Source organism: Vulpes lagopus, chromosome 16 (genome assembly GCF_018345385.1).
Source record: "Vulpes lagopus strain Blue_001 chromosome 16, ASM1834538v1, whole genome shotgun sequence".
Classification (NCBI taxonomy): Eukaryota; Metazoa; Chordata; class Mammalia; order Carnivora; family Canidae; genus Vulpes; species Vulpes lagopus.
In genome coordinates, this window is record NC_054839.1 from 55,336,654 (window position 1) to 55,362,255 (window position 25,602).

The 25,602-nt window shown below is 32.9% G+C and overlaps 1 protein-coding gene across 7 annotated transcripts in view; it reads right to left on the minus strand.

The window, feature by feature from the left end:
• TSC22D1 (TSC22 domain family member 1) overlaps positions 1-25,602 on the minus strand; it is a 131,805-nt gene that overhangs the window by 89,320 nt on the left and 16,883 nt on the right. The window contains exons 3-4 of one of the 7 annotated variants that reach the window (XR_005984071.1): positions 9,855-10,024; positions 5,186-8,971 (exon numbers count right to left, since the gene is read on the minus strand). The exons of 1 other annotated variant lie outside the window; for it this stretch is intronic. Coding sequence is in view for 4 of the 6 variants with exons in the window: in XM_041731190.1 (XP_041587124.1) it covers positions 9,768-10,011 (244 nt within the window). In the remaining 2 variants the exon portion in view is untranslated. Of the gene's footprint in view, positions 1-5,177; positions 10,025-25,602 lie in introns of those variants that run through there. 5 more of the 7 variants (XR_005984072.1, XM_041731192.1, XM_041731191.1 and 2 more) reach the window with 5 other exon arrangements.

Below are 25,602 nucleotides of genomic sequence, written 5' to 3' on the forward strand. Positions count from 1 at the left end.
GACAATTTAAAAAGATGCAACATATGCACAATGGGAATACCAGGAGGAGAAGAGAAAAAGGAACTAAAGAATTATTTGAAAAAGTAATGGCTAAGAATTTTTCAAAATTTGTAACAGACACTAACAGCACAGATCCAGTAAGCTCAGAGAACAGGACATAGGATAAACCCAAAATATCTATACTTAGGCATATCACATTCAAACCGTAGAAAATCAAAGACAAAGGAAAAATCTTCAAAGAACCAGAGGTAGGAGTAAGGGAGAAGAAACCTGACCTACAGAGGAATAAGGATAAGAATTACATCAGGTATTTTTTAATTATACAAGCAAGAAGACAGAGTATTTAAAATGTTGAGACAGGGAAAAAAAAAAAAAAAAAGAAAACCCTACCCATCTAGAAATTTGTATATAAGCAAAGGTATCCTTCAAAACTAAGAAGAATATTTTTCGCACAAAAATGGAGGGAATTTGTCACCAGTGGACCTGCTTTGAAAAAAATTCTAAAATAAGTTCTCCAGAGGAAAGAGATTACACAGGTCATGGGTCTACACAATTTCCTTTTGGAAGAGTATCAGAGAAGTAATTTCAAAAGGCAACATAAAACCTCTTATTTTTAAGACTCTAAATTGATATAACAATTTGTTCAAAATAACAGCAACAATATTTTGTTGATTATAGCTTATAGAAAAGTGAAATAAAGGGCAGCAATCTTATAAGAGATGGGCAGGAAAAAAGCAAGAATATTCTATTCTAAGATACCCACTCTACTCATGAAGTGGTGTGTATTATTTGAAGGTAGATTAGTTACAAATGTATATAGCAAACTCTAAGGCAAAACTAAAAAACATATTAAAAGTTTGTTAAGAAGAGAGAAAATGGAATATACTCAAATACTCAAGATCAGAAAAACTTAAAAAGGAGGAAAAGAAAAAAAAAAGGAAAAGATATAAATTTTAAAGATTTTATTTAATCATGAGAGACACAGAGAGAGGCAGGCAGAGAGGCAGAGACACAGGCAGAGGGAGAAGCAGGCCCCATGCAGGGAGCCCGACCTGGGACTTGATCCCAGGTCTCCAGGATCAGGCCCTGGGCTGAAGGCGGCGCTAAACCGCTGAGCCACCCGGGCTGCCCCATAAATTTTAAAAGAACAAAGGCAATGAAAAGTTATAAACATATTAACCCAACTATATCAATAATTGCTTTAAATGTAAATGGCTGAAATATTATCAAATTAAAAGACAAACACTACCAAGTGGATAAAAAAAGACCCATTTTAAAAATAAAGATATATGTAGATTAAGGGGGTCTATAAGAAACATACTTTAAATATAAAGATATACGTAGATTAAATGTGAAAAGATGAAGATATTATGCCATGATAACACTAATCAAAATAAAGCTAGAATAGCTTCATTAATTTCAGGAAATGCAGACTTCGGAACAAGAAAAAGTTACCAGGAATAAAGTCATTACCTAATGAAAGGATCAATTCTCCATGAGAACATAACAAGCCTTAACACACAATGACCTAACAATAGTGCATCAACATACATGAGGCAAAAACTGATAGAACCAAAATTAAAAATTGATTAGTCTATCCACTATTATACTTAAAGACTTCAACACTGTTCTATCCTCATCAGTAACTGCAGATCCAGGAGGTAGAGAATCAGTAAGGACACAGTTGAACCGAACAGCGTCAATGAACTAGACCTAAGTGACACCTGAAAAATACTTCATCCAACAAAATATGCCCTTTCAAGCTCACATGGAACACTCACCATAAAACACATCACAAAAAATATGAAAGGATAGAAACATTGAGAATGCTCTCAAACCACAGTGGAATTAAACTAAAGGTCAATAACAAATATTCACAGGTAGATCAAAATACCAAGATACATGGAGAGTAAACAACATACTTCAAAATAACACACTGGTGTAAAAAAAAAAAATCCTCAAGAGAAATTTTAAAATATTTAAAACTACAAGATGAAAATACAATTTATCAGAATACTGGGATAGTACAAAAACAATGCTTAGAAAGAAGAGCAATATAAACCTAAGGCAAGTAGAAGAAATAAAAATTAGAACAGAAATCAATGAGATGGAAAACTCAAATACAGAAAAAAAAAAAAAAAAGGTAAAAAAAAACCTGGCTATTTTATCAGTAAAACTGATAAATCTCTGGCCAGGCTAACAAGTAAGTGGAAAAGAAGGAACAACTAATATTACAAATGAAAGAGGGGCCATTACAGCCAGTCCTTTGGATATTAAAGGCTATTAAGGAGTATTATGAATAACCCTATCACTACAAATTTGAAAACTTGAGATGAAATAATTCCATAAAAGATACACTCTATCAAAACTTACACAAGAAACAAACTGAATAGGGTTATCTGATTAAAGACATTGAATCATGAGTTAATAGCCTCCACAAGAAGAAAGCACCAAGCCCAGATAGCTTCACTGGTGAACTCTAGCATATATTTAAGGAAATGATACTAACTTTCTGCAATCTCTTTCAGAAAGAAGAAATAAAGGGAATAATTCCTCACTCACTCTACGAGGCAAATCTAGTATCAAAATCAGACAGACATTACAAGAAAGGAAAATTACAGATCAGCATCTCTCATAGACACAAAAATATTTAGCAAAACCCAAATTGTATTTGACACAAAAGTAAATCCTAATGATGTCTATCAATATTAGTTCATTAATTGCAAAAAATGTGCAACCCAAAAGTGAGAGGTTAAGAACAAGGTAAAATATGAGAGGGAAAATAGGGTATATGATTGGGGGTTGAGGGGGCCTCTCTGTACTTTCTGGTCAATTTTCCTGTAAAACTAAAATATTTCCTGTAAATAAAATAAGTAAAAATAAACTCTTTTTTAAAGAGTGGATTTTAAAAACTGCATACTAAGTAAAATATCCCTTTTATCTACATTAAACACTGAGGTTCTATAAAATACGTTCCTGAGAACATGCATTCTTTTTGGCAAAGGTATTTGGCAATCAATGGTGCAATAAAATTCTATTTTGACAGGTCTTTCAAATGCCATCTTTGTTGCTTACTGATTGATTATGTGCCCTCGGGCAGATTCTGAAACCTCTGGGCTTCAGTAACTTTGTGTGTAAAATGAAAAAGGTCACCTTTCTCACAGGTCTGCTAGGTTACATTAGGTAAATACATATAAAGCACCTGGCCAAAGCTGCACAGAGCAGGCATGTGTTTGTTCTTTTCTCCCTCATTTGCCCTAAAATTCTAACTCAAGAAGGATAATATGCCCTCTTTCAAACAGGTATTTCTCAAACAAAGGTAAACCTGTACCCAGAGAGGCCCATGCAACCATTAAACAAACACCTTGTGTCTTACAGGAGCTCAATTTAAAAATTTGGGCGAAAAAAGCTAATTATTTCATTGTAATTTAAAATGCTGTTATACTAAAACATCGCTATAGTATTCAAACTTGTATTTCAAAACTATGCTGATTTCATTAGAATGTAGGCCACATTCTCAGATTTCCAGGGCTGCTACTTCATCTTCTGCTGGTTGGGATACATCCCAAACCTTTCCACTGAGGTAGCTTTTGGTTTCTAATTTTAATTACGTTACTAAACACAAGTTGATTTTCTTCTCATTGTCAGTCCTGTGTCAACAGTTTAGCTCCAAAGGGCCTGGTTACCCTTAAATTAGCAAGAACCACCTGAAAAATAACATTTTTCACATTATGCAAGTCATTTAAAATGGAATGTATAGTTAATCTCAGCCAGAACTAAGCAAGCAAAGAATGGAAGACTGTACATTTTAAACTAGGACTCCTCAAGGCCTTAGCTACTACTTTTTTTTCCCCCACTGAACTGTACACACTTGCCAGTACATGAAGACTAACTACTAGCCTAATTTTTAGATACAAAATATTTTGCATATCACTATAGAATTTTTGTGTACAAAATTAAGCACCTTACTGGATAGGTAAGGATAAACAAAGTGACAGGGAAGTATTCTAAGGCCAAACAGGTGGAACACACCTGTCATGTGTTGGCTCGGTGTCACACATTGAGAACAATGATAAACTGAAGCATGTTCAGAAATTTAAAAAAAAAAAAAAGACTTTTACGGAGTTCAAAACGTTACATGAGTAAGAGCAATAAAATGGAGGTGCTTGATCTATTTAAAAATAAGCGCAACAAAACACGCTTGAAATTAATGCTGTAAAACAGCCATCTTACAACACCTGAAGGCTGTCATATTTGAAGGAAATCAACCTATGTTGTCCAGAACTAGGATCAACATGAGAAGGCAGCAGCTTGTGGTCAGGAGACCCAAGTCCTACAGTTGTTTATCAACTGCGTGATATCAGATATACAGGAGATATCCTTGCATGTTCATTACTTTGTATAAAACAAGGGTGTTAACTAGACAAGGTCTATGGTAATTAAAAAAAAAAAAAATAGGACCCGGAAGCAAATATGGATCAACTTCACACCATTAGAGTATCCTAAATATGGGGTCATCTACCTCATGACGTAGTGAGTTGTATCTCAGGTTTACACACCAACACAACCTTTTGCGCTACCATAAAGGTGAAAATAGAATAGATAGTGAACCATTTTAACTGAACACCAATGTCCACAAGCTAGTATTCTTATAATAAGAATTAAAAGATAGGATAAAAGATTATTATGATTTCTACGGTACCATCTATTGAATAAACTATACTCGTATTTCTAGGGGGAAATAAACCTAAATCTTTTTTCTAGATCATTTGTATTGGATATTGAATTTTCCTTTGTTTCTAGATGTACTAAATAGTATATGCTAACACTTTTACTCTGTGAACCTACTTAATATTCCTCAGAGAAGAGTAGCATGTTTTTCTCTAAATGATTTTACATGCTAGCCAACATTATTTTTTAAGCCTTATGTAACAGATTCCCCTAAGTTGCAGCATAAATGAATACTTTTAAAACTCAAAATTTCTTAAACCAAGATAAAAATTATTCAGTACAACTGTTTTCTAGTTCTAGATAGCACTTAAGAAAAACAGGCAAAATGAAGCCAGACAATAATCTCATGGAATATGTACTCCACTTTCCATACAAATTGTAATATTTTAATAATGCTCAGAGCTTAAGAAATACTAAATTAAAAGTGGATGATAACACTAAGAGAGAGTGCATAGATAAAAGATGCCCTGACACATAGGAGGCTAAGTATACCAAAGAAACAATATCTGGGTGGGTATATGTTATCTAAATGCATTCCAAAGTCCTACAAAAACAAATCTGTGATTTATCTTTTTCTCTTCTCTGGCAGAGACGTTGTAAGAAAAATTATTTTCCTAATTCTACACCTGTCTCAAAATCCAAGGATATCTGTTGTAGTTTACCATCAGACATTTCATTGAACACATTTTTTAACATTTTTCTACCTATGCCATACCTTACCTCGAGTAGAGATCTCTTTTGATCATAATTCCTGAAAATTCCGAAGCATACTTTGAAGTTCCCTAACATTTTTACTGCAGTGATCTAATTACCTTGATGATATTAGTGGAAATAATTTTAGAGCACCTATGTGCTTATTTTTGAAAACAAAAATCTTTCACATTTTAGGACTATATTAATATGCAATCTTTTTAACAGGAAGTAAAAATACCTGAATGGAAAGAAAGCAAAAAATTGCTTAGGATGTCTAAGCACTGACATTTTACCCAATTATTTCAATATAGCAAAGCAAAATAAGAATAAGATCTGTGCTCATATTTACAAAAAACTGTAAGGTCAGTTCTTTGTCAGCCACATTGTTTATGTGACATTTACTTTTTTTTTAAACAAAAGCTATTTTGTCTCACTAAAGAACAAAACAAAATTTTATACTATAGTTAATCCAATGAATGATGGTGAAACAATAAGCCTATGTTCTCATACCTCAAAGATATAAAGGTAAGCCATGTTTAACATTCTGTAATGTTTTTATTTTGAAGACAAGTGTAGAAGAGTCCATATAATAAAAATTAAAGTATATAAAACTCTCATTTCACCATTATTTTTACATTATGATCGAAGTTTCTAGTACAAAATTTTTATTTAACACCCCACACCCCAGTCTTTTAGGCACGTATAGTTAAAGCTTATAAAATTTTTGAATTCAAGTAAAAAATATAGCCTTCCATTGAAATAGGTCTGTGAATCTTTTAATGGCTTTCATTCTAAAACCAAAATCTTATCCACAGAATCTTAACTTCTTTTCCAAACTTACCAGAGTAATAAGGCCAAGAATTTTAGCTTCCTGCTATCCCCCAAACAGTAACTATTGTATATCAAAATTTCCTTTTTATTTTTTCAGAGTGTAATTTCCTTGGAGAGCCAAACTGTTTCATTTTAATCCATAAATTGTCATTAATCCAACTTTTATTTCTTGTCTAGGACCCCATTCCAACATTGATTTTTAATTTTTGGAGTCCACTTCTTAATCAAAAAGAAAATCCCTCTTGCTTCTAGAAAACTACATAGAAAAGGTAAATTGTTCCAGTGGCTTCAATTAAGTTTATGTAGCTATAATCATAAAAACTAAGTTTTATCCTTTTCCATGTTGTCTTGATAAAGTTAAAAGCAAGAGACTCTTAAAATTTCTATGATTATCAGTTCAAACAGAACATTAAAATATAAAATATTTTTCGTCTCCTGTTAACAGCTCTAGTGAATTGGGTAGTTTTCCAATCAGCCATTATTTCCAAATGCTTTTTTTTTTTTTCTAAGGCGAGGATTTGTCTATTATATGCTATTTTTTAACGGGTTTTACCTTTCCGTTTATATTTTGATCAATCTCACTTTAAAAGATTTGACCATGTTTATTCCTGATATTTACAATATTTGCTCGAGAGTTTTAATGGTTTGCAAAATGGACACACCAAAATGGCATCTAAAAAAAAAAGAAAAGAAACCAACCCCCTTCTGGAAACAAAGATGAAACTAATCAGGAAAATGGGAAAAAAGACTAAATAAATAGATCACCTATTTCATACATTTGGCACTGGGTGACCCAATGAATAATCATTTTAATTTAACAGTTTTTTAAAAATTTTTTCAAAAAAGATTAACATACACAAGAATAGGATATATATTCAGAAATACTTAGAGGACGACACATAAAATTAAAATACACTTAAAAATATTGTTGTTTTCATTGTCTATTCCTGAAACAAAATAAGCCATTTATCAGTAAGTGCATTTTTTTCATGGAGAAAATATTTATTAGTTTTCAAATGATCACATAATACAAATATTACACAATTAGTCATTCTAGGAAAAAAATTAGCTTATACTAATAATCATAAAATAAACACTGAAAAATATAGAATTGCATAGTGACACGAAATATAAAAAAATCTGAAAGGAAAATGTATCAAAATAAAAGTTTAAATAAACAAATCAGTTCACATTAATATACAAAAAGTTTCACTTTTAAATAGCTTTTAGTGGCACGAGGTAAATGGAAATGCACTTACATTTCTTTTGCACACTTTAAGGAACAGAGCTAAAATTTAATCAAAGCATGAGGTTAAGAGATTAAATCACTTTTCATCTTTAAAGCTGAAACAAAAGGCTTATAATCGCACAGGCCATAAACTGGTTGGTACTGTGGTTCAAAGAGTTCAACTTAATTTCCAAGCAAATTTCACTTTCATTTCCCCTGAGTTCTTTCTAAAATGGTGGGTATTTTTAAATTTATGTGTTTGTAAAGACTGTCTTATTCATATTTAACAGCAACAAATCAAGTTAAAAAGCTGTAATCATTTATGGGAATTCAGAGCTCCCTACGGAAATTTTAGTTCAAATTGATCTTTTAAACTTTTAAGTACTATACAAAAATTTATAATTAATGAGGCAAAAAACAGGTCTCATGGAAAGAAAGACTAAAGGCCAAGTTATAAATTAGTAAATGTGGTTCCTAAGACCTTCAAGATTCCTAAAACATTTTAGATGCTCCCATATTAAGGATTCTAGAATTTCTATTCCAAAAAACTATACCAAACAAAACAAACTGGCAGCATCAAATAACTTTCAAAAACTTCTTTAATAGCTTTTGACTAACTAATAGATACCAAAGAGAAAAATAGAAACATTTTGATAACTACTTCCATTTGGGTAACTATTTTGCAACACTTATTCACATGTAGAGGCTTATTCTAATACTACTAATAGCCTTTGCTCTTATAAAACACTTCTTCGTTTCAGTATCATTCAAACTTCAAGGCAGAACAATACCTCAAATTTAACAGATATTTACTACTTTAGAAGACCGACCAACCTATTTGATCTCAAAAGATGTCTCTATACTGGTATCTTTGTTGATTTGACACATAAGAATTAAGGCTCAAGACCAGAAAAAGATAAGCCTGAAAGAGTGTATCCTAACACTAAACATTAATTTGGGAATAATTAAGTTCACCTTTTGTTTACTAGCTCTTTTCAGTGTCAGGCAACAAAAAACAGTTTGAGAAGTCTTTGGGATCTCCTATACTACTAAAAAAACGGGGGTGGGGGGTGGGGGTGGGGGGTTGCCTGCTTCATTAAGGTGATTTTTCAATCCCACAAATCTTTTAAGTGAAACAGAGAGCTGCTTTTAAAAGAAAGGAGTCTCTCATACTTCCTCTATTTCAGTCTTCTGAATAGAAAGGAATGTTTGCATGGCCATGTAAAACTCCAATCTGAAAAAATTATTTCATTATTTGAGCCTTTCCGTTTCCAGACCAAGAGTACACCAGAGTAAATCTTAAAGTTTATAAATGACAAGAACAGGTGGCTCTCTCATCCTTGTGTCTTCTAGATATATTGCGTGGCTCCGTTCACCACTGCCTTCCAAACTGCAGGTGCTGCATGTGTGACAGATATCATCCATGAAGGCTCTGCTAGAAGAGTTCCTTTTGCTGAAGAAGTATGATGTTTACCAGTTGAAAGAAATCTGGGCAATTAGAGAACAAATAAACCGGTCTCCCATTATCAAGATACCTGGAGTCACAGAAGGAATCCACCAAGGAAAAATGAAAACTTGCCAAAGACACCAAAGTTCACGTTCTACCCACTGTAGATGATAAGAACTTCCTGGAATCAAATCCTACCCTTGGCATCAAAGAAACTAAGAGAAAACCATCTTAATGCCATGGGAAACATCTAGGACAAGGCTCTTTTGCCACAAATAACATTATTCCTAGGGAATGGGAAACTACTTATGAGTATATATTTAACGTAGCTTTCAGGGATAATATATCCTGAAACTTATAATCATTCACATTCATCTTATTAAAGAATGAAGCCTCTATTTGACAGTAAAACCATAAAGGTACTATCATTGTATCTTCTAAAAGATCTAATTCATATGAAGTCCTAAAGTTTGAGTTAGGAAAAAGACCAAAAAGTTCTAACAGAGTAGGATAACACCTGGACATCAGACAGCATAAATTAGGACAGTTCAGATGTCCAGCTTGCCCAAAGATGAAATACAAAAACTTCTTAATTACTGGAATATAAAAGAGCACTTAGAAGTCCACTAATACCATTAAAGGTTAAAATGGGCAAACATTCCTTTTTAAAATTCCCGTGGACTATACAAGCAGTCACCAAATCTAGTGCCCAAATCATCCACTGCTTTAATTATCTGGAGAGAAAATTAAATAAATTGTTAGGTATCTGTTTTGAATGGGCACTGGTTAGCATTCTTAGAAAAAAAAAAATAAACAGGTTGCAGCCCCACTTGGTTCTTATAATGAACCCAATAGAATTAAATGGGCAATGGAAGGACACTCCAATCTATAAATAAACCCAAGTAAATAATGGAAAGCACCCACTTGTTTATTATCCTTTCCCACTCTCTCCAGAAGCTGGATATTCTGCTTCCAAGGGTTCAGTGGAGAAAGTGGACCCCTGACGTCAAAAGCTCTCCGTGGTCTTGGCTGTATCTGTGGTTCTAGGATCACTCCTTGCACCTCTGGTAGGAGAGAAGCACTGAAATAGAGAGCTGAATATAGATTTAAGAAAAAATTCTTATTAAGAAATTACATTCTCTGGTCATTTGAGTTTGTAATGACTTATCCTCAGGATAAAAAGGAGCTACCCTTGAGCATACTTTCTTTAGTGCCTCCTTAATTTGAACTTTAGAAATCTGTCACCACAAATGATTAATTCTTCAGTAACTATTAAGAAGGGACCTATCGTGGTGTAAGCCATAACATTCTCTGTGACAAACCACCCGACTTCGAGTGGAAGACCAACTCAAAAAAATGATAAATTAGGACTAGAAACAAGAGCACAATTGTCTTAAAGGGACTGGGAAAGGCACTCAACCTCAGATATATCAAAGGAGGAGTCCCAGTTAATCTTCTGCCAAAGAGAAGAAGATGGATTGAAAAGGAGAAACAGAATAATCAAGCATATTAACAGAAATATTACTAAACTTTGGGAATTGTCTAAGAAGCTGAATTTGTTCTCGTTTTAAAGTCTCCAGTAATTTAAAGAATTAATCAGACTACAGTCCCATATTACAGCAATACAAAGCTAAACCTAAATTTTATCAAGCTATGACTACTGTCCCTGGAAAAGATTCATTCTTCAAGCACTCATATTTAAAAGTAGGAGGGCAGAACAGTGGACATAGGGAATACAATCTCCAAATCTTTTTTAAATCGTATGATCATTTGGTTTGGGGTCAAGAAGGACCAGGAAATAAATCATTAATGGCTATAATGCAGGAATTAAAGCAGTAAGATATACCCAAATAATAGATGATGATAAAGACACTGGAAAATAGTTTACTTTATTATAGAAATAAGGTAAATAAGAGAAAGAAGTCAAAGCACATAGCATCTGATCAAGGAAAAGCTGAAAGGAGAGTAAGATAGGCAGATATGTATTTAAAGTTACAGGGACTGCAGGGTAAACTTTAACGTAAGTAGAAAATAGATAATTGTACTTTGTGGTACAGAGTGATAAATCCCTATTAAATTTCAGATCTTATTCTTAAATAGAAAGGTGCTGCACATTCTTTTTGTATAGAACACAGTCACAGTATAGTATTTCATGGACATGTTATATTTGTGGATAAATTAAGAAAAAAATGTTATCGGGTAATTTCTCTCTCACGCCAACTGGTTATCAGAAGGGTTCCTTACCTGTTAGTGGAACGAGGATTGTGCTCTCTTGTTCTCTATCAATCAACCAACAAAGGTTATAGTCTCAGCACTAAGAAAGTAGCAACCAACCAAAGTTAGTGTTTTAAAGCCTTCACTTCCTCTTGGCTCTGCCAGCCAGTTTGGAAATATACCAACAGCTGAAAAGGAATCGTTATTCCATTACCTAACAACATTTAGACTCAATTTTTTTTTAAAGCCTGAAGAAGAAAGACAAGCTAACCCTTCTACTTTAGGAATATATCCAATTCTGTACAAGTGAGAAATGAAAACAGTTTGGACTAAGAAAAGAAAACCTATGAATTTAACCATCAAATCTGTGACTTTCAAAATGTAAAGAAGTGAAAAAAGATATCTAAAAGAAGTCCAGGGGGTGCAAGTGCCATCTAGCAAGAGGTATCAACTAACTACGAAAGTACTTTATAAGCCTATGTGGGCAGCTATTTTTTTTATTTTTAAGTTTCCAATAGATTTTAAGTCCTAAAGTCTTTGAGTTCTGAAGACTATACTTTTTAAGCAATAGCTTACCACAGTATTTCATAGCATAATCACATTGAGGAGGTCACATATCACATTATGAGGGATGATGAGAGGAAAGAAGTACAAACTAGAAAAAGATCTGAATACTAAATATCTCAAGAATTGTACTCTAATTAGGTATTTTCAAGAGTCAAAAAACAAAACACTATAATCCCAAATAGATTAACAAAGTATTCCACAGCTGGAGTTCTTAAGGGGGTGCTTTTCAACAGATGAGAAAGGCTTAGCATTAATACATCATAGCTAGCTTATTTATGTATTCATTGTACCTACAGTAGGCCCCACAGCCATCTTAGTAGTACCTACAGACCCCCTGTGGTTTTGCTCTCTGTGGTTCCAGTTACCCTGTTCAACCATGATCCAAAAGCAGATGATCCTGACACATCATCAGAAGGTCAACAACAGCCTAATGCTATGTCACATATGTCATTCACCTCACTTCATCTCAACACTAGCATTTTATCATCTCACATCATTACAAATAGAAGGGTGAGGACATGCAATAAGATATTTTGAGAGACAGACCACATTCACATAATTTTTATCACATTTTTGTTATCATTGTTCTATTTTATCACTGTTGTTGTCCATCTTTTACTGTATCTAATTTATAAGTGAAACTTTATCATAGGTACATTATGCACAGAGAAAAAGACAGTATATACAGGGTTCGGTACAACCTACATTTTCAGATATTCACTGGGAGTCTTGGAAGATAAGGAGGGATTACTGTATACTGTGCAAACAGGTGCTATAAAAGTTCTTTTTAATTATTAAAAATGTACCCTCTAGTCTTTTCTAATCAATTCCCTTGACAAATCATTTTTCATATCTAATATTTTAATAAACTATAAGATTAAAGATTTCCAAATTAATGAGATCTAAGTAAACCTTAACCACTTTAAAGTTTTAAAAAGTAAATTCAGAAACTATGAAGATATGATTTCCCAAATTTCCCCGTTTTCCCTTATTTCTTGAATACTAATCAGTAGTAACAGTACATCTGATTGAAAATACAGGCAAAAAGGGAGCATTCCACTTGGGAACAGGAAATACAACTAGTAATTTTTTTTTTTTTAAGTTACAGGCTTGCTTCACTTTCAAAATGAAAAATAACTCGTAACAAATCATATTTTGCTCAGATTAATAGTAGGCTAAGTTTACAATTTCTCATACAGTAGGAGCTCTAAAGCCTTGATTTCTTTACCATACCCCACAGGATTCATAACTGAAAAATACAAACATATTAAAAGCAAAAACAAATGGTCTTAGGATAGATAATTATAGGGCTGGAGAAGCAGATCCACTCATAAACTTCTCCCAAGTGAGATTACTTTCAGGAAATAACTTGTTTTGCCTGATGTACCAAAACTTGTGGATTCAACATATTCATACTCAAAAATGAATAAACAAATGTCCTTAAATAGAAATTATTTTGAATCATTGAGAAGCGCTCGTATCTCTCTTGCTTCAAGAGTTAATTATTTATGAAGACTATGGGTTTGATAATGTATCATTTATAAAGAAAAATGTAAAGGCACTTTCAAAATGAGATCATTATTCAAACAAGAAAGAACAGCCACTGTGAGACTACTATTGACAAAGGCTCTTAAGAATGACACAGTAGGACCTTACTTAATTCTATTTTAAGACACCACTCTTCTGATGAAAAAAATAAGCACTCCACTAGAGAACTTGTATTTCAACTGCTAAGAGAATAAATTTCAAAACAAAGCTAACAAATCCACCAGTGCTAAAATGCCACAAAGGAACTCAAATGGATGTTAGGAGGTCTACTAATCCACTACACCTCAATAAAATCACTTGAACCTTATCAATAATATTTCAATTTTTAAAGATTCTTAGTGAAAATCCAGTTATATTCAAATCAGAAACCATAAATCTAAGAATTTTATATATAAATACCACTCTGAGAAATGTGCAGACTAGACTATTTGCAGTATTTGTTCTCAGTACTAAATTACTAAATGAGCATGTACTGCTTATTAGTTTTAAGCATTGCTAATACTGAAGAAAGAGAAAAACCTAAGCCTAATCATTTTTAAGCAACAAAATAAGAGGCAATATGTTTCTATAAACTATTTCTATTCATTTGTATTATAACTAAAATTGAACTTGCTGATTTACATATTTAACATCATCTATAAAACAAAACATTCCATGCTACGTTAAGCCATGATATAACATATTCTTAACTCATCTTTCATCACTCCTTACTAGTTCTAAGGCTGTCTATAAAGAAAAGAATTTCTCACAAACCCCTCCAGGTGCCCAGAACAGTCCCAGCTGGCAGTAAGAAGAAAATCAAGAAAACCGTAACAGAAACCGTATCTCCAGAAAGAGTTGGCACAGTGAGTTAATTCTGTAAATGTTTTACAAATGAATGAAGACTACTGATCAAGAAACAAAAAGAAGAATTTTGTCAAGTGGCTGATTATCTAAAGTAGACACTAAAATGTTCAACTTTCTAATCCCAAAGAAAATAAAAATTATCAAAAATACTACTTTCATGGATCTCTTCTGGAAGAAATCAGTTTCTACGATGATTTTTCCAACACGGTCAGCAGAACTTCAAAGGTATTCTAATTTTTTGATACAAAAATTTGTATCAAAGATGATACAAATTTTTGCTAAATTATAACAACTATTACAGATTTTCTACTGGTCTTTTCCAGATTCAAAATTAGTAAGAAATCAGATATTGCCAGAACACCCAATTTTAAATATTCTGTTTGAAAAAGGGAGATCATGCCAAAAAGCAAAGGAACGAACAAAACCAGCTACCTTAGAATTAGCCATGGTATTATACTGACTCTGGAGAAAACAATTACTTCTAATCCACAATCTTGTATATACTGTTGAGTAGGATACACTTCAAAAACACAAAAATAAGGAAGAAAGCATGAAACTTTAAGGAATGCAGAGCATTATGAGGCAGAGAGAGGGAGAAGCAGACTCCCCACTGAGCAGGGAGCCTGATGCAGAGCTCTACCCTAGGACCCTGAGAAGATGACGTGAGCCCAAGGCAGACACTTAACCTAGGCACCCCAAGAAGAAAGTAGTAGTAAGAATGAAAAACCCTAATTATTAGAATGTTTCAAGATCTACCAAATTCTAAGATTAACCATATATTTTCTCTTCACCCTTTTGGAAAAAATACTACCCAAAAATGTTATTGAGATTCAAGTTACTCCACTAGGTCTAAACATCAAGTATTTGTTAACAGATAAACAAGAGACAAGTAATGTGTTTTCATGATCCACGGATTAAGGCAGAAGATGAAGTAAAAAGATAAACAATGCACAACACATTTTTTAAAGTAGTTAATCTACCATAGAATAAAAGACAAAAGGCAATCATAAAAATATACATTGTGTAAAAAAAAAAAACAAAAAACAAAAACAGCAACTTCAAGGTCAAGAAGATTAAACACAAAATTATTTAAATTTTCCATTGCCTCCTTTGAATGAAAAAGGCCTCTAGATTTGACAAGGAAAGAAAACCTTGGTAAAAGTATATTGTTAAGAAAATTTTCTAAATTGCCCTCATAAATTCTTTTCATAATTAATCCAGACTATTATTTTTACCTCTTTTCCACCTGTTTATTTTGCTAGTATGAAATATTTGGCTTTGTTCTTATAATGGCCAGCATATACTGAAGTATATATACAAGATACCAGGGGGGGGAAAAAAAGTATTATCTTTCTATCACATTTTTTTATTCCAGTACCTTGGATTGTGCTACATCCCTAATGAGTGCATTCAGAAACAGATGAAAAGACTACAGAAAGAAAAACAGTGATGTTTTATGAATTATGCTGCCTTTACATTAATTCCTTTGAGACACTTATCCATCTATAACAAGAAATACATCAATAACAAAATATATGTTACAGTATTAAATTCAAAAGGTTCTGATCAAGCAAGATTGATGGATGCTAAAATTAATGGAAATTATGATGAGAATATAGAATATGAGAAATTGAAAATATGATGAAAAACAAGATATTTATGTCACAAAATATCTCTCCATAAAACAGTTGCTATTCACAAAAGGGGAAAAAAGAATAATTTTAAGAGTATAGAAACTTGGCAGATCTATCTTTAACCAAATGATCAAGATAATGTCACCAGTAACAGAACAAATCAATACCACATACCTCCTGATATAATGCACTGACTAATGTTAAGGACATCATATCATGTCTGTGGTATCCTTGCCAAAAATGCATTATCCCAATCTGTTCATGAGAAATACCAGTCACACAAGTTGAGGGACATTCTAACTAGCTAGTATTCTTCAAAAATGTCAAAGTCATGAAAGGCAAAGAGAAAATGAGGAAGCATCCCAGATTAGAGGAGTCTAAGGAGACATGATAATTAGTGCAAGAGTATGAGATCCTAGGTTAGATCCTGGACCAGAAAAAGGTCACTTAGTGAATGGACAATGGTCAAAATTCAAATAAAGTTTACAGATTTGCTAGTAGTAAATCCTGATTTCTATGTTTGTTCTATGGTTATATAAAATAAGACCATGAAGGAAAACTGGGTAAAGTATATGAGAATTTTATGAAATCTGCGACTTTTTGGTAAATCTAAAATTATCTTAAAATAAACTTAAAAAATAAAACAGGTTCTGAATAAGGTACGATATTTGACATATCCATGGAATGTCCACTAAGAAATATAAATCTACATTTTTCATATGAAAAGTTTACACCAATCTTTCTTTAAAAACAAATCCTAATGGAAATAATAGCATTATGTCATGTTCTGTACAAATATCAGAAAATTAATCAGATGATGTTTTTTAATTTCTTTGGTAAATAGTTCTCTATACAGAGAACTCTGATTTAGAAGTATATTCAATCAAGAGAAAACCTCACCCACAAACAGAAAAACTGAAGTATGTTTATGTTAAACAACTAGTTGTAGAAATTAACTTTAGACTACAGTAAACATATGATAGAATAGGTAGATAAGAAACCAAAAGCTGTCCCAAGTTAATTATCATGTATAAACTTCTGCTACATTATAAAAATGGGAGGAATAAAAAATTCTGCTCAGTTTTTCTTTAAAAATGTCCATAGGAAACGAAGTTTAGTGCCATCAGTGTCCCTCTTGCATTTTTTTTTTTTACTAAAAATCAAATGATGAAGCTTCAAAATAATTTATTTTTTTAATCTAATTATTTAAGTCATCCTCTACACTCAACGTGGGCCTCAAACTCACAATCCTGAAAGTCACATCCTGTTCTCCATGAGCCAGCCAAATAACTTACATTCACTTGTAAAAATCAGTTACAAATAAAATAATGACCTTTTTTTTTTTTTAGATTTTTATTTATTTATTCATGAGAGACAGAAGGGGCGGGGGGGGGGGGGGGGGGGGCAGAGACACAGGCAGAGGGAGAGGCATGCTCCTTGCAGGGAGCCTGATGTGGGACTCAATCCTGGGTCTCCAGGATCACACCTGGGCCGAAGGCGGTGCTAAACCACTGAGCCACCCGGGGCTGCCCGACCTTTTCATTTTTTAACATTTATTGAACTTAGTGTATAGCAAGTAATGTATTATGCATTTTATATATACTGCCTCATTCAATCTTCAAAATAACTCTGACATATACAATATTAAAATGATCACAATTTTACTGATGAGGAAACTAAGGCACAAAGTAATGAAGTAACTCACCTAAGATCATACACCTAGTAGCTGTAGAGCAGGAAATTCAAAACCAGTTTGTCCCCAGGATACAGAATCCTAACTAATTTTATACTTTTCTAAGTCATATTATTTTCATTAACAATTAAATATTTTCTTTTCAAATATTAGTATATGACAAACTGCTAGTGTTTTAAGTAGAATTCTGAAATTCTTTCCTTCGATTTCATTTAAACATAGATGAGTTGATAGTTATTTACTTTGTCATTTCTATCAACCAATCAAAGTTTGACAAGGCAATAAAACTTAGAAATAAAGTGCAGCAAAACTCCATATCAGCAAAATAAATAATCTAGAAACAGATGTTTCTATTGAACCTGAAAAGCCTGTATCTAAAAGTAAATTGAAATGGTAATCAGAAATCTCTCTTACCTTTTAAGTATCTACAAAGAAGATGCAGAAAGATTTTTTTACATTTGAATTTCTAGTTTACATATCTATTGACTTGCCTAACAAATCTATAGCATAGTCTTTTAAGTGCATAAAAATTTCAAAGAATTTAATGATTTTAATTATTTTAATGTAATTTAAATATCGTATCTACAATTTAAGTCATCATTTCTGTTATGATGAGCATGATTAAAATAATAATCTGGCAGTAACAAATTAGACTTTATTCTCTACTGATTGACAGCTCAATTCTACTACCCAGAGAACAGTCTTTGGTTTGTTAAAGAATATAAGATATTCTGTATGGATGTCTTAATTGTCCTCAATTGCAGTGTATTTTAAAAGTTATTTATGGATAGCTTGCAATATATTTACTCAAATTCTTTTATATATATATATTTTGTATATAGATGTATGTATATATATATACATGTATATACATGAGATCAAAGAAAGGTCATTTGCTTCCTCATCTCAATTTGAGTCCAATAAAAATCAAATATAATTATATAAATGTAAATATGATAGAAACAATAAAACTGTATATAATACTTCATATAAGAACAGGGTGTCTTCCAATTCTTTATCAATAAAATGGGGCAGGTTCTTTAAAAGACATATCTAGTTACAAATAATGCCTTTAATCTACTCTATTAAACTTGTCTGCACACTGAGGCTGCAGTGACAAAAAAAACATCATAATGTCAATAGCATCCACAAGTTTTAGAGAGAAGGAAACCTTTCCATTGGAAATTAAGACAGCACGTGTTAATCAACTACTCATCAGATAATTTCTATGCAGTAATGAGATTACACAACAGAAAAATGAGAAATGTCCAACCTGATATGCTGTATTAAATATAAATCCTGCGGGATCCCTGGGTGGCGCAGCGGTTTGGCGCCTGCCTTTGGCCCAGGGCACGATCCTGGAGACCCGGGATCGAATCCCATGTCGGGCTCCCGGTGCATGGAGCCTGCTTCTCCTCCCTCTGCCTGTGTCTCTGCCTCTCTCTCTCTCTCTGTGACTATCATAAATAAAATAAAATTAAAAAAAAAAAAAACAATTTAAATATAAATCCTGGAAAAATACCTTAATCCTGGTATTTTACTGACCATTCACCACTTCCATAGCTGATTCTACTTTCCAGACATTTTGGGAATAAGATTGTATAGTTCTAATCCATGTCTTGAAAAGGAAAATACTGCCAAAAAGGTATGAAGGGAAAAGAATATCACCAATGTCAAGTTAATAATCTAAGAAATACGACTTTGACAAAAAAATACATGACGTTTAGTTAGCATTGTATAGGCTATCAATACAATTTTGAAAAAGTCACAACAAATCTTGGATTAAAACCCTTGAAAGTGCCAATACTACTAAAGTTCTCAATTCAGCAAGACTTTACATATGGATATACCCTCATTAAGAAATAAGTCATGTATATTCCTTCACATGTTTTAATAAATCACTCCTTTAAATTTTATTCAGAATACCAGAGTATAGTACTTCTCTTTCCATTCTTCCCTCAAAACTTGAGTCAAATTTCTTAAACTGTTAAATGCAAACAATAGTTTTAAAAATTCTGACATTCCAGTTTTACAGTGGTCTACCTTCAAAGACATTCCCAAAAGAGACAAACATTCCTTCCTTAATCTACCAATAGATCTTCAGAAACATCTCCGATAATCATTCTTTCCACCCCTTTGATAAATCTTTTAGTCCCCAAAAGATTTCAGTTTTTGTCCTCAGAATTTGACATCCCTTTATTTTCTTAATCCATTTCTCAAATAAGCGTAACATAGAGAATGGATAAATGGGAGATGAGAACGTTCAGTTGGCTCCTTTGTTAATAACATCAAACTTTAAAAAATAAGAAACACAAGTTAGTAAAAAGTTCTACATTAATGGTAATCAAAGCATAGAACAAACTGATTAGCCTCCCTATCTCTGAATGTTTACAGAGTTAACTAGTTCTTTCTATCCTGTTTATAGATTTCCCCCAGGAATATATTAACTCATAGGAAGTCTATCCCCCTAAGGTCTGTAAACCATTTACAATGACAAGGCCAATTAAATGAAGCTGCAAATGTCAGTGCTGTAGTTCTCAAAATATGTTCTTAAACTTCAGCCAGATGGCTCACTTGGTATATATACTCACGTGACAACAATTTTACTTTTATTTCTAATATAAATCGAATATTTATGAAAAAACAGGATGGTATAGCAAGAAAGGAACTGTTGAGGGTAGAATAATAATTGTACAGAAGAAATCCAGTTAAGTCTGCCACCATTACTTAACTATATGGCCCAAAACATTTCTCATATGTAATATGAAGGGGATTAACATTTCCCAAGTGCGTTACAAAGAACACTAGTTCTATAGGGCATTCACGAATGTTAGATGATCAAAAAGGTTGGTAAGGTTAGTGATTAATAAATAAAATTGTCTCTCTTCTGCAGAATTTCTCAGTCTCTAATACATTAAAATGCAAGGTTAACCTCCAAGATGTATATAACAAAAAACATTCCCCAAGATGCCTGGGCTCTAGAATTTTTTTTTTCCTTGAAGAAGTGGTATACATAAACACTACTTTTGAAACTTTTATACTAAATTTCAAAATCTAGTTCAATGAATCTTTGAAACCTAAAAACCAGGTACTGACCTATTATCTTATTAAAAACAAATTGATTAATTCCATTCATTCGAAGGAGATAGTGTTCCCATATGGTACCGAGTATGGAACAGATGGTCTTCAGGGCACTAGGCCCATCTAAAACAACCTTTAAATGAAAAAGTTTAAGAATCACTTGATTAGGGTAATAGTTCTATTTGGAAATATTAACAAATGCCAGAAGACACTATATTATCTGTAAGTAATCCCTACCCTATTAAGAAAGAGAGGAAGGCATGCTTTGCAATAACTTTTGTTTTTGTAAATTTAAGAATTTCTAAGCACTGGGGGATCCCTGTGTGGCTCAGCAGTTTTAGTGCCTGCCTTCAGCCCAGGGCATGATCCTGGAGTCCCAGGATTGAGTCCTACATGGGGCTCCCTGCATGGAGCCTGCCTCTCCCTCTGCCTGTGTCTCTTCCTCCCTCTCTCTCTCTTATGAATAAATAATGTTTTAAAAAAAGAAAAAAAAAAGAATTTCTAAGCACTTCTCAAATAGTTGTAATACAGTCCCAGCAGCCTAAGACTCAGAAGAATTAATCTCTGATGCCATTATTAGTAATAAATTCCCTTTTTTATATGCATCTAGAATGGTGATACAAGATACATGCCATTCCTAGGAGGACTGAGAGAGATTAGTCACTCTTCTTCCTATAGGGATTAATTCCTTTATGGAGCCCCAGGAAAGAAAGCCTATACCAAAAATGTCACAAAGGTGCAGAATCACTGGTTTAGAAAACTATAGTATGTAGAAAGTCTACAACTACGTAGACAAGCTTTTAATTTTAATTTACAGTGCTTCTGAAAGGAATCATTTTTACTTGCACAATAATAAAAGCAGCTACCGTGCACAAAAACTACTAAGAACTGAGCTAGATGCATTACATCCTTTATCCCTTCTAATCCTCCCAACAACAGTGCAAGGGTAACTATTACTCCCACTTCACAGGTAAGTAAATTGGGCTTACGCTTACATTTACAAAGGTCACACAATAAAAAGGTGGCATAAACAAGATTAGATACCAGATCTGATGCCAAAGCTAATGCTCGTTAAACACTACCTCCTTGTCCTCTATGCTTCTTAATCCATAGCCTTGGTTAATCAACTCATTTGAATCAAAAAGCTGTCATGCACACCATTTACAGAACGAAGCATAATATAACTTAATTTTGAGAATTCAGAAGTTATATCAAGATCTTATGATGCTTCTTCAGAATACTAGACAAAACTCTTGAAAACCAAAACCATGACTTTGTGTCCTTAGTACCTTTGTTCAGTGCTAGCATACATAACATTCAAATATTTCTTAAGTAAATAAATCATCACAATACCAGGAAAGACTAGAAGTGCTATAAAAAGCCTCAAAGGCTAACAGACAACTGCTTAAACTAGCCTAGTTTTTCTATAACATTTTATATTGCTAGCTATAGAGATGTAGGCAACAAAACTGTTTAATAATTATCAATCATCACCAGATCCTCCTCTTTTCCTTCTGTAGCCTTTAATGGTCCTTCTATACCTATTTCTCTGTTTCTGCTCTCTTACTCATGTGTTAAGACTCTAACTCAGACCACTAAATGGCATTTAGGTCACATAGTAATAAGCTCAAATACAGCACAACTCAGGTTTTGTTAGGCCAGGTGTCTACTTGTTAAAAAGCTTTTGCTTTTGCATTTTGGATTCATTTCTTAATAAGAAAATTTAATGAAATACTGCTAGATCCTCATGAGCTAAAAATTTTAGTACAACTAGAAACTAAACCTTTAAATAAAAGAAAAAACCCGAAGCATGTCTTTCGGCCTTCCATTTCACAAAAGGCAATCCTACTTTTAAACATTCTCCCTTCAATATGATTGCCTACCTGGATTGGGAAGAATGCAAATTTAGACTGTCAAAAGTGTATCAATAAGTAAAATGTCTAGAAATGCAATCAACTTGTATGAGATGTGAAAATTACTGGCTTTCAGTAGCTTTTAGCTATTTCACATTAGTGGAGAGTGAAATTATGGAAAAAGTGATTAAGATTTATACTATATTACTATTAAATGATAAATTTACTAGATCCATTAAGATCTTTATTATTAACTACAATTTTTTAAGAAATTCCAATTGCTTCTTTCTAGAGTTTCAATGTTTATAAATCAAGGAAAATATAATGAAAATGAAGATAAGAACCTCTACTGTAAAAAACTTTGAATTAAAAGAATACCTAATGCAATTCTTTAAAAAATAATAATAATAAACTCCCTCTTCTAAGATAATAAGCAAGAAGACAAGGTAAATCCTGTTCTTCAACTTACTACAGGGTATTCACATAAACTAGCACTTTCTTATTCCAGTAATAAGCAGGAGATGCAAATATAAGCTATAACCATTCAAAATTAAAAGATTTGAGTTATAAAATGTACCATTATGATTCAACTGATTAAAATGAGTTTTCTACTTTACAAAGTATCAATGTAATTTGATCATGTTAAGCCTTAAAATATATATACATATTAAGTATGAACACTTTACTATAAAAGCTCACTAAATGAGACCAATGAAAGGCTACTTGACTTACTGAAAAGGTTCATATCAGAAAACTTTCTCTACACTCATTTAGTCTAAAAAATTGGATTCCACTTAAGCAAATTCTCCAAATTAAAAGTTTATTCTTCAGAGAAAGTTTAATCATTTTGTGTAGAATGCTTTCAAAATTAAGAGAGTTAATTAGGAGGAAAATAATATTAAGAGAAAATAACTAAGGATTGACAGGATTAGGAACATCAGTCACTGTACAATTCTCTAATGAGAAACCAATGCAATCTACAGGGCCAAATGCCTCCATCTTCATAGGCTAAAGACTGCTTTTTATAGCTGTCAGCTGTCACCTTTTGATGCTCATCAGTGGGCCAGGATAATCTCCAAAATGGTTAAGAGTACAAGCTTTGGAATCAAATCACCTAGCAGAATACTCCATTACTTAGTAGTTTTATGTGACCAAGTTATTTAATTTGATAATATTTTATTTAAATAATCTATCAGCCTATAATACAGAAGAAATTTTAGAATCATCTTTCATACAATCCTCAGGTTCCCAACGAATTTATCATTAATCTTATATAAATTTACCAAAAAACAGCTAAAGAGGCCGATAATTCAAATACTATGTTCCTTCAATAAGCATTAAATATACTTGTTCCTAGAAGAATTAGGGTTTACTATCATGGTTAATTGTTGTCGGATTCAAGAATGAAAGAGACAAAAAAAAAAAAAAAAAAAAGAATGAAAGAGACATTATTAAGATATCTAATTTAGATTTAAACTCATTTCCCCATTTTGGATCTACCCTTCCTTCTTCCCTGGAACCCAAAAATAAGATTCCTAATAATAAATATAGCAGTTGTCTAAACATATTAAATCCTCCTGTCATTTCAGAGAATAGTAAATAATATTTGGTAGATTCCCAAAGAAAAAAACACAATGAAGCTAAACAACTTTGGAGTCAAATTTTTTATTCCAAGATTCTACAATAACAGGGAGCATTAACCGAAGAGAAGAGATGGCTCTAAGCTTGACTCTCAAAGGAAAGATAATTACAGTAATAAAGTCTAAAAAGAGGAAGAGGACAGCATAACGGTCAAAATCAGTATTTTCTCAATTCACCTCACACCACCTTGCACCCATAGCAATACACTTGAAGAAACAAAAAAGCAAAAAAAGTAACTTAAAAGCAGCAGTTTTCTAAAATAAATTTGCTAATATTAGTTTTATGGCAATCACCTTTAAAAAGTTTTTTTTTTTAAATACGAGTTTTTCCTGAACAGAAAGAGAATCCTTGGCATTGTTGAAAATACCACAATAAAACACAACAAATAAAATTAATACTAAACATAAACAAAAACTTCCTAAGGATGCTGGTGAGTTAAATTATCTATCATATAATCCCACTTTTAACTGGTGAATCATTCAATACGATATCCTGTTTCTTTGAGGTATTCTTAAAATTTCTAACTCCTCCTTTGCTGTCAGGCTATAGCTACTACTTTCCCAATGTCATCTTACCTGCCTTAGAATCCCGTTTTTCCTTCCGCTTCCTCATCTGCTTTAAGGTGATAAAGCTAGCAAACGTAAGACTTAAAAAGTCTAAAAAAGAAAAGAACCAAAAATAGCCCTGGGGAGGGTGTTGGGAGGGGGCGGGGGGGGGGGGGTATCCAAATGGCTTTATTTTGTGATAGCAATTTCAAGCAGTTTGGAGGCCTTTACATTCCAGAGATGTATTCCAAAGGATTAAGTTACCAGTATTCAACTCTGGATTAGTGGAGTGTTACCATGTGTGGATTGGGTCCTTGCCTTCTTAGCTTTCCTAATGAGGCCAAGGTCACTGATTCAAACCATCATCTCTGATTGCAACCACGAAGAGAATATATCTCCATCTCCACCACTGACAGAAAAAGGAATTACTGAGTTTCTCATACCCCATTAGGGAAGGAAGCAACTAGACATCACAAATAAAGTCAGCAGTTTCCTAAAACCCAGCACTGAGACCATGCCACTACACAGCACAAAAACTAAAAACGGCCCTCCATTCCATGTCCAATTAAGTCCAGACTTCTCAATCCTACCTTTAAGGCTTTTCAAAGTTAGCCTTATCTTCTATATTCCTATATACAGACACCATCATCTATTAACTTAGACTATGTCCTATGCTCTTTTCCATAAGTCCTCCCTATACCCTGAACCTTCTTGGTGTAAGTTTTCTCTACTAAAATAACTTCTCTCAAACATTACCTCTTCAAAAGCATATGATCTTTACCTTCTGACTCTCAATACTGCTTTATTAATATCTCTCATATCCCACCTTTGTCATACTTTTTCCATTTATTGCACTTCTATCCCAAGTCAGTCCCTAAAATGTTTCAAGCAGCCTACAAAGGGAGCTATAAACACTACAAAATAAATTATAAGTAGGTGAAAACAACTGAAGCAAAGGAACAAAAATAGTAGGAGAGCAATATTTGGAGCCTGTTACCTATTATCTTTTTCCTGGGTGTGTGTGTACACACACAGACATCTATATTATCT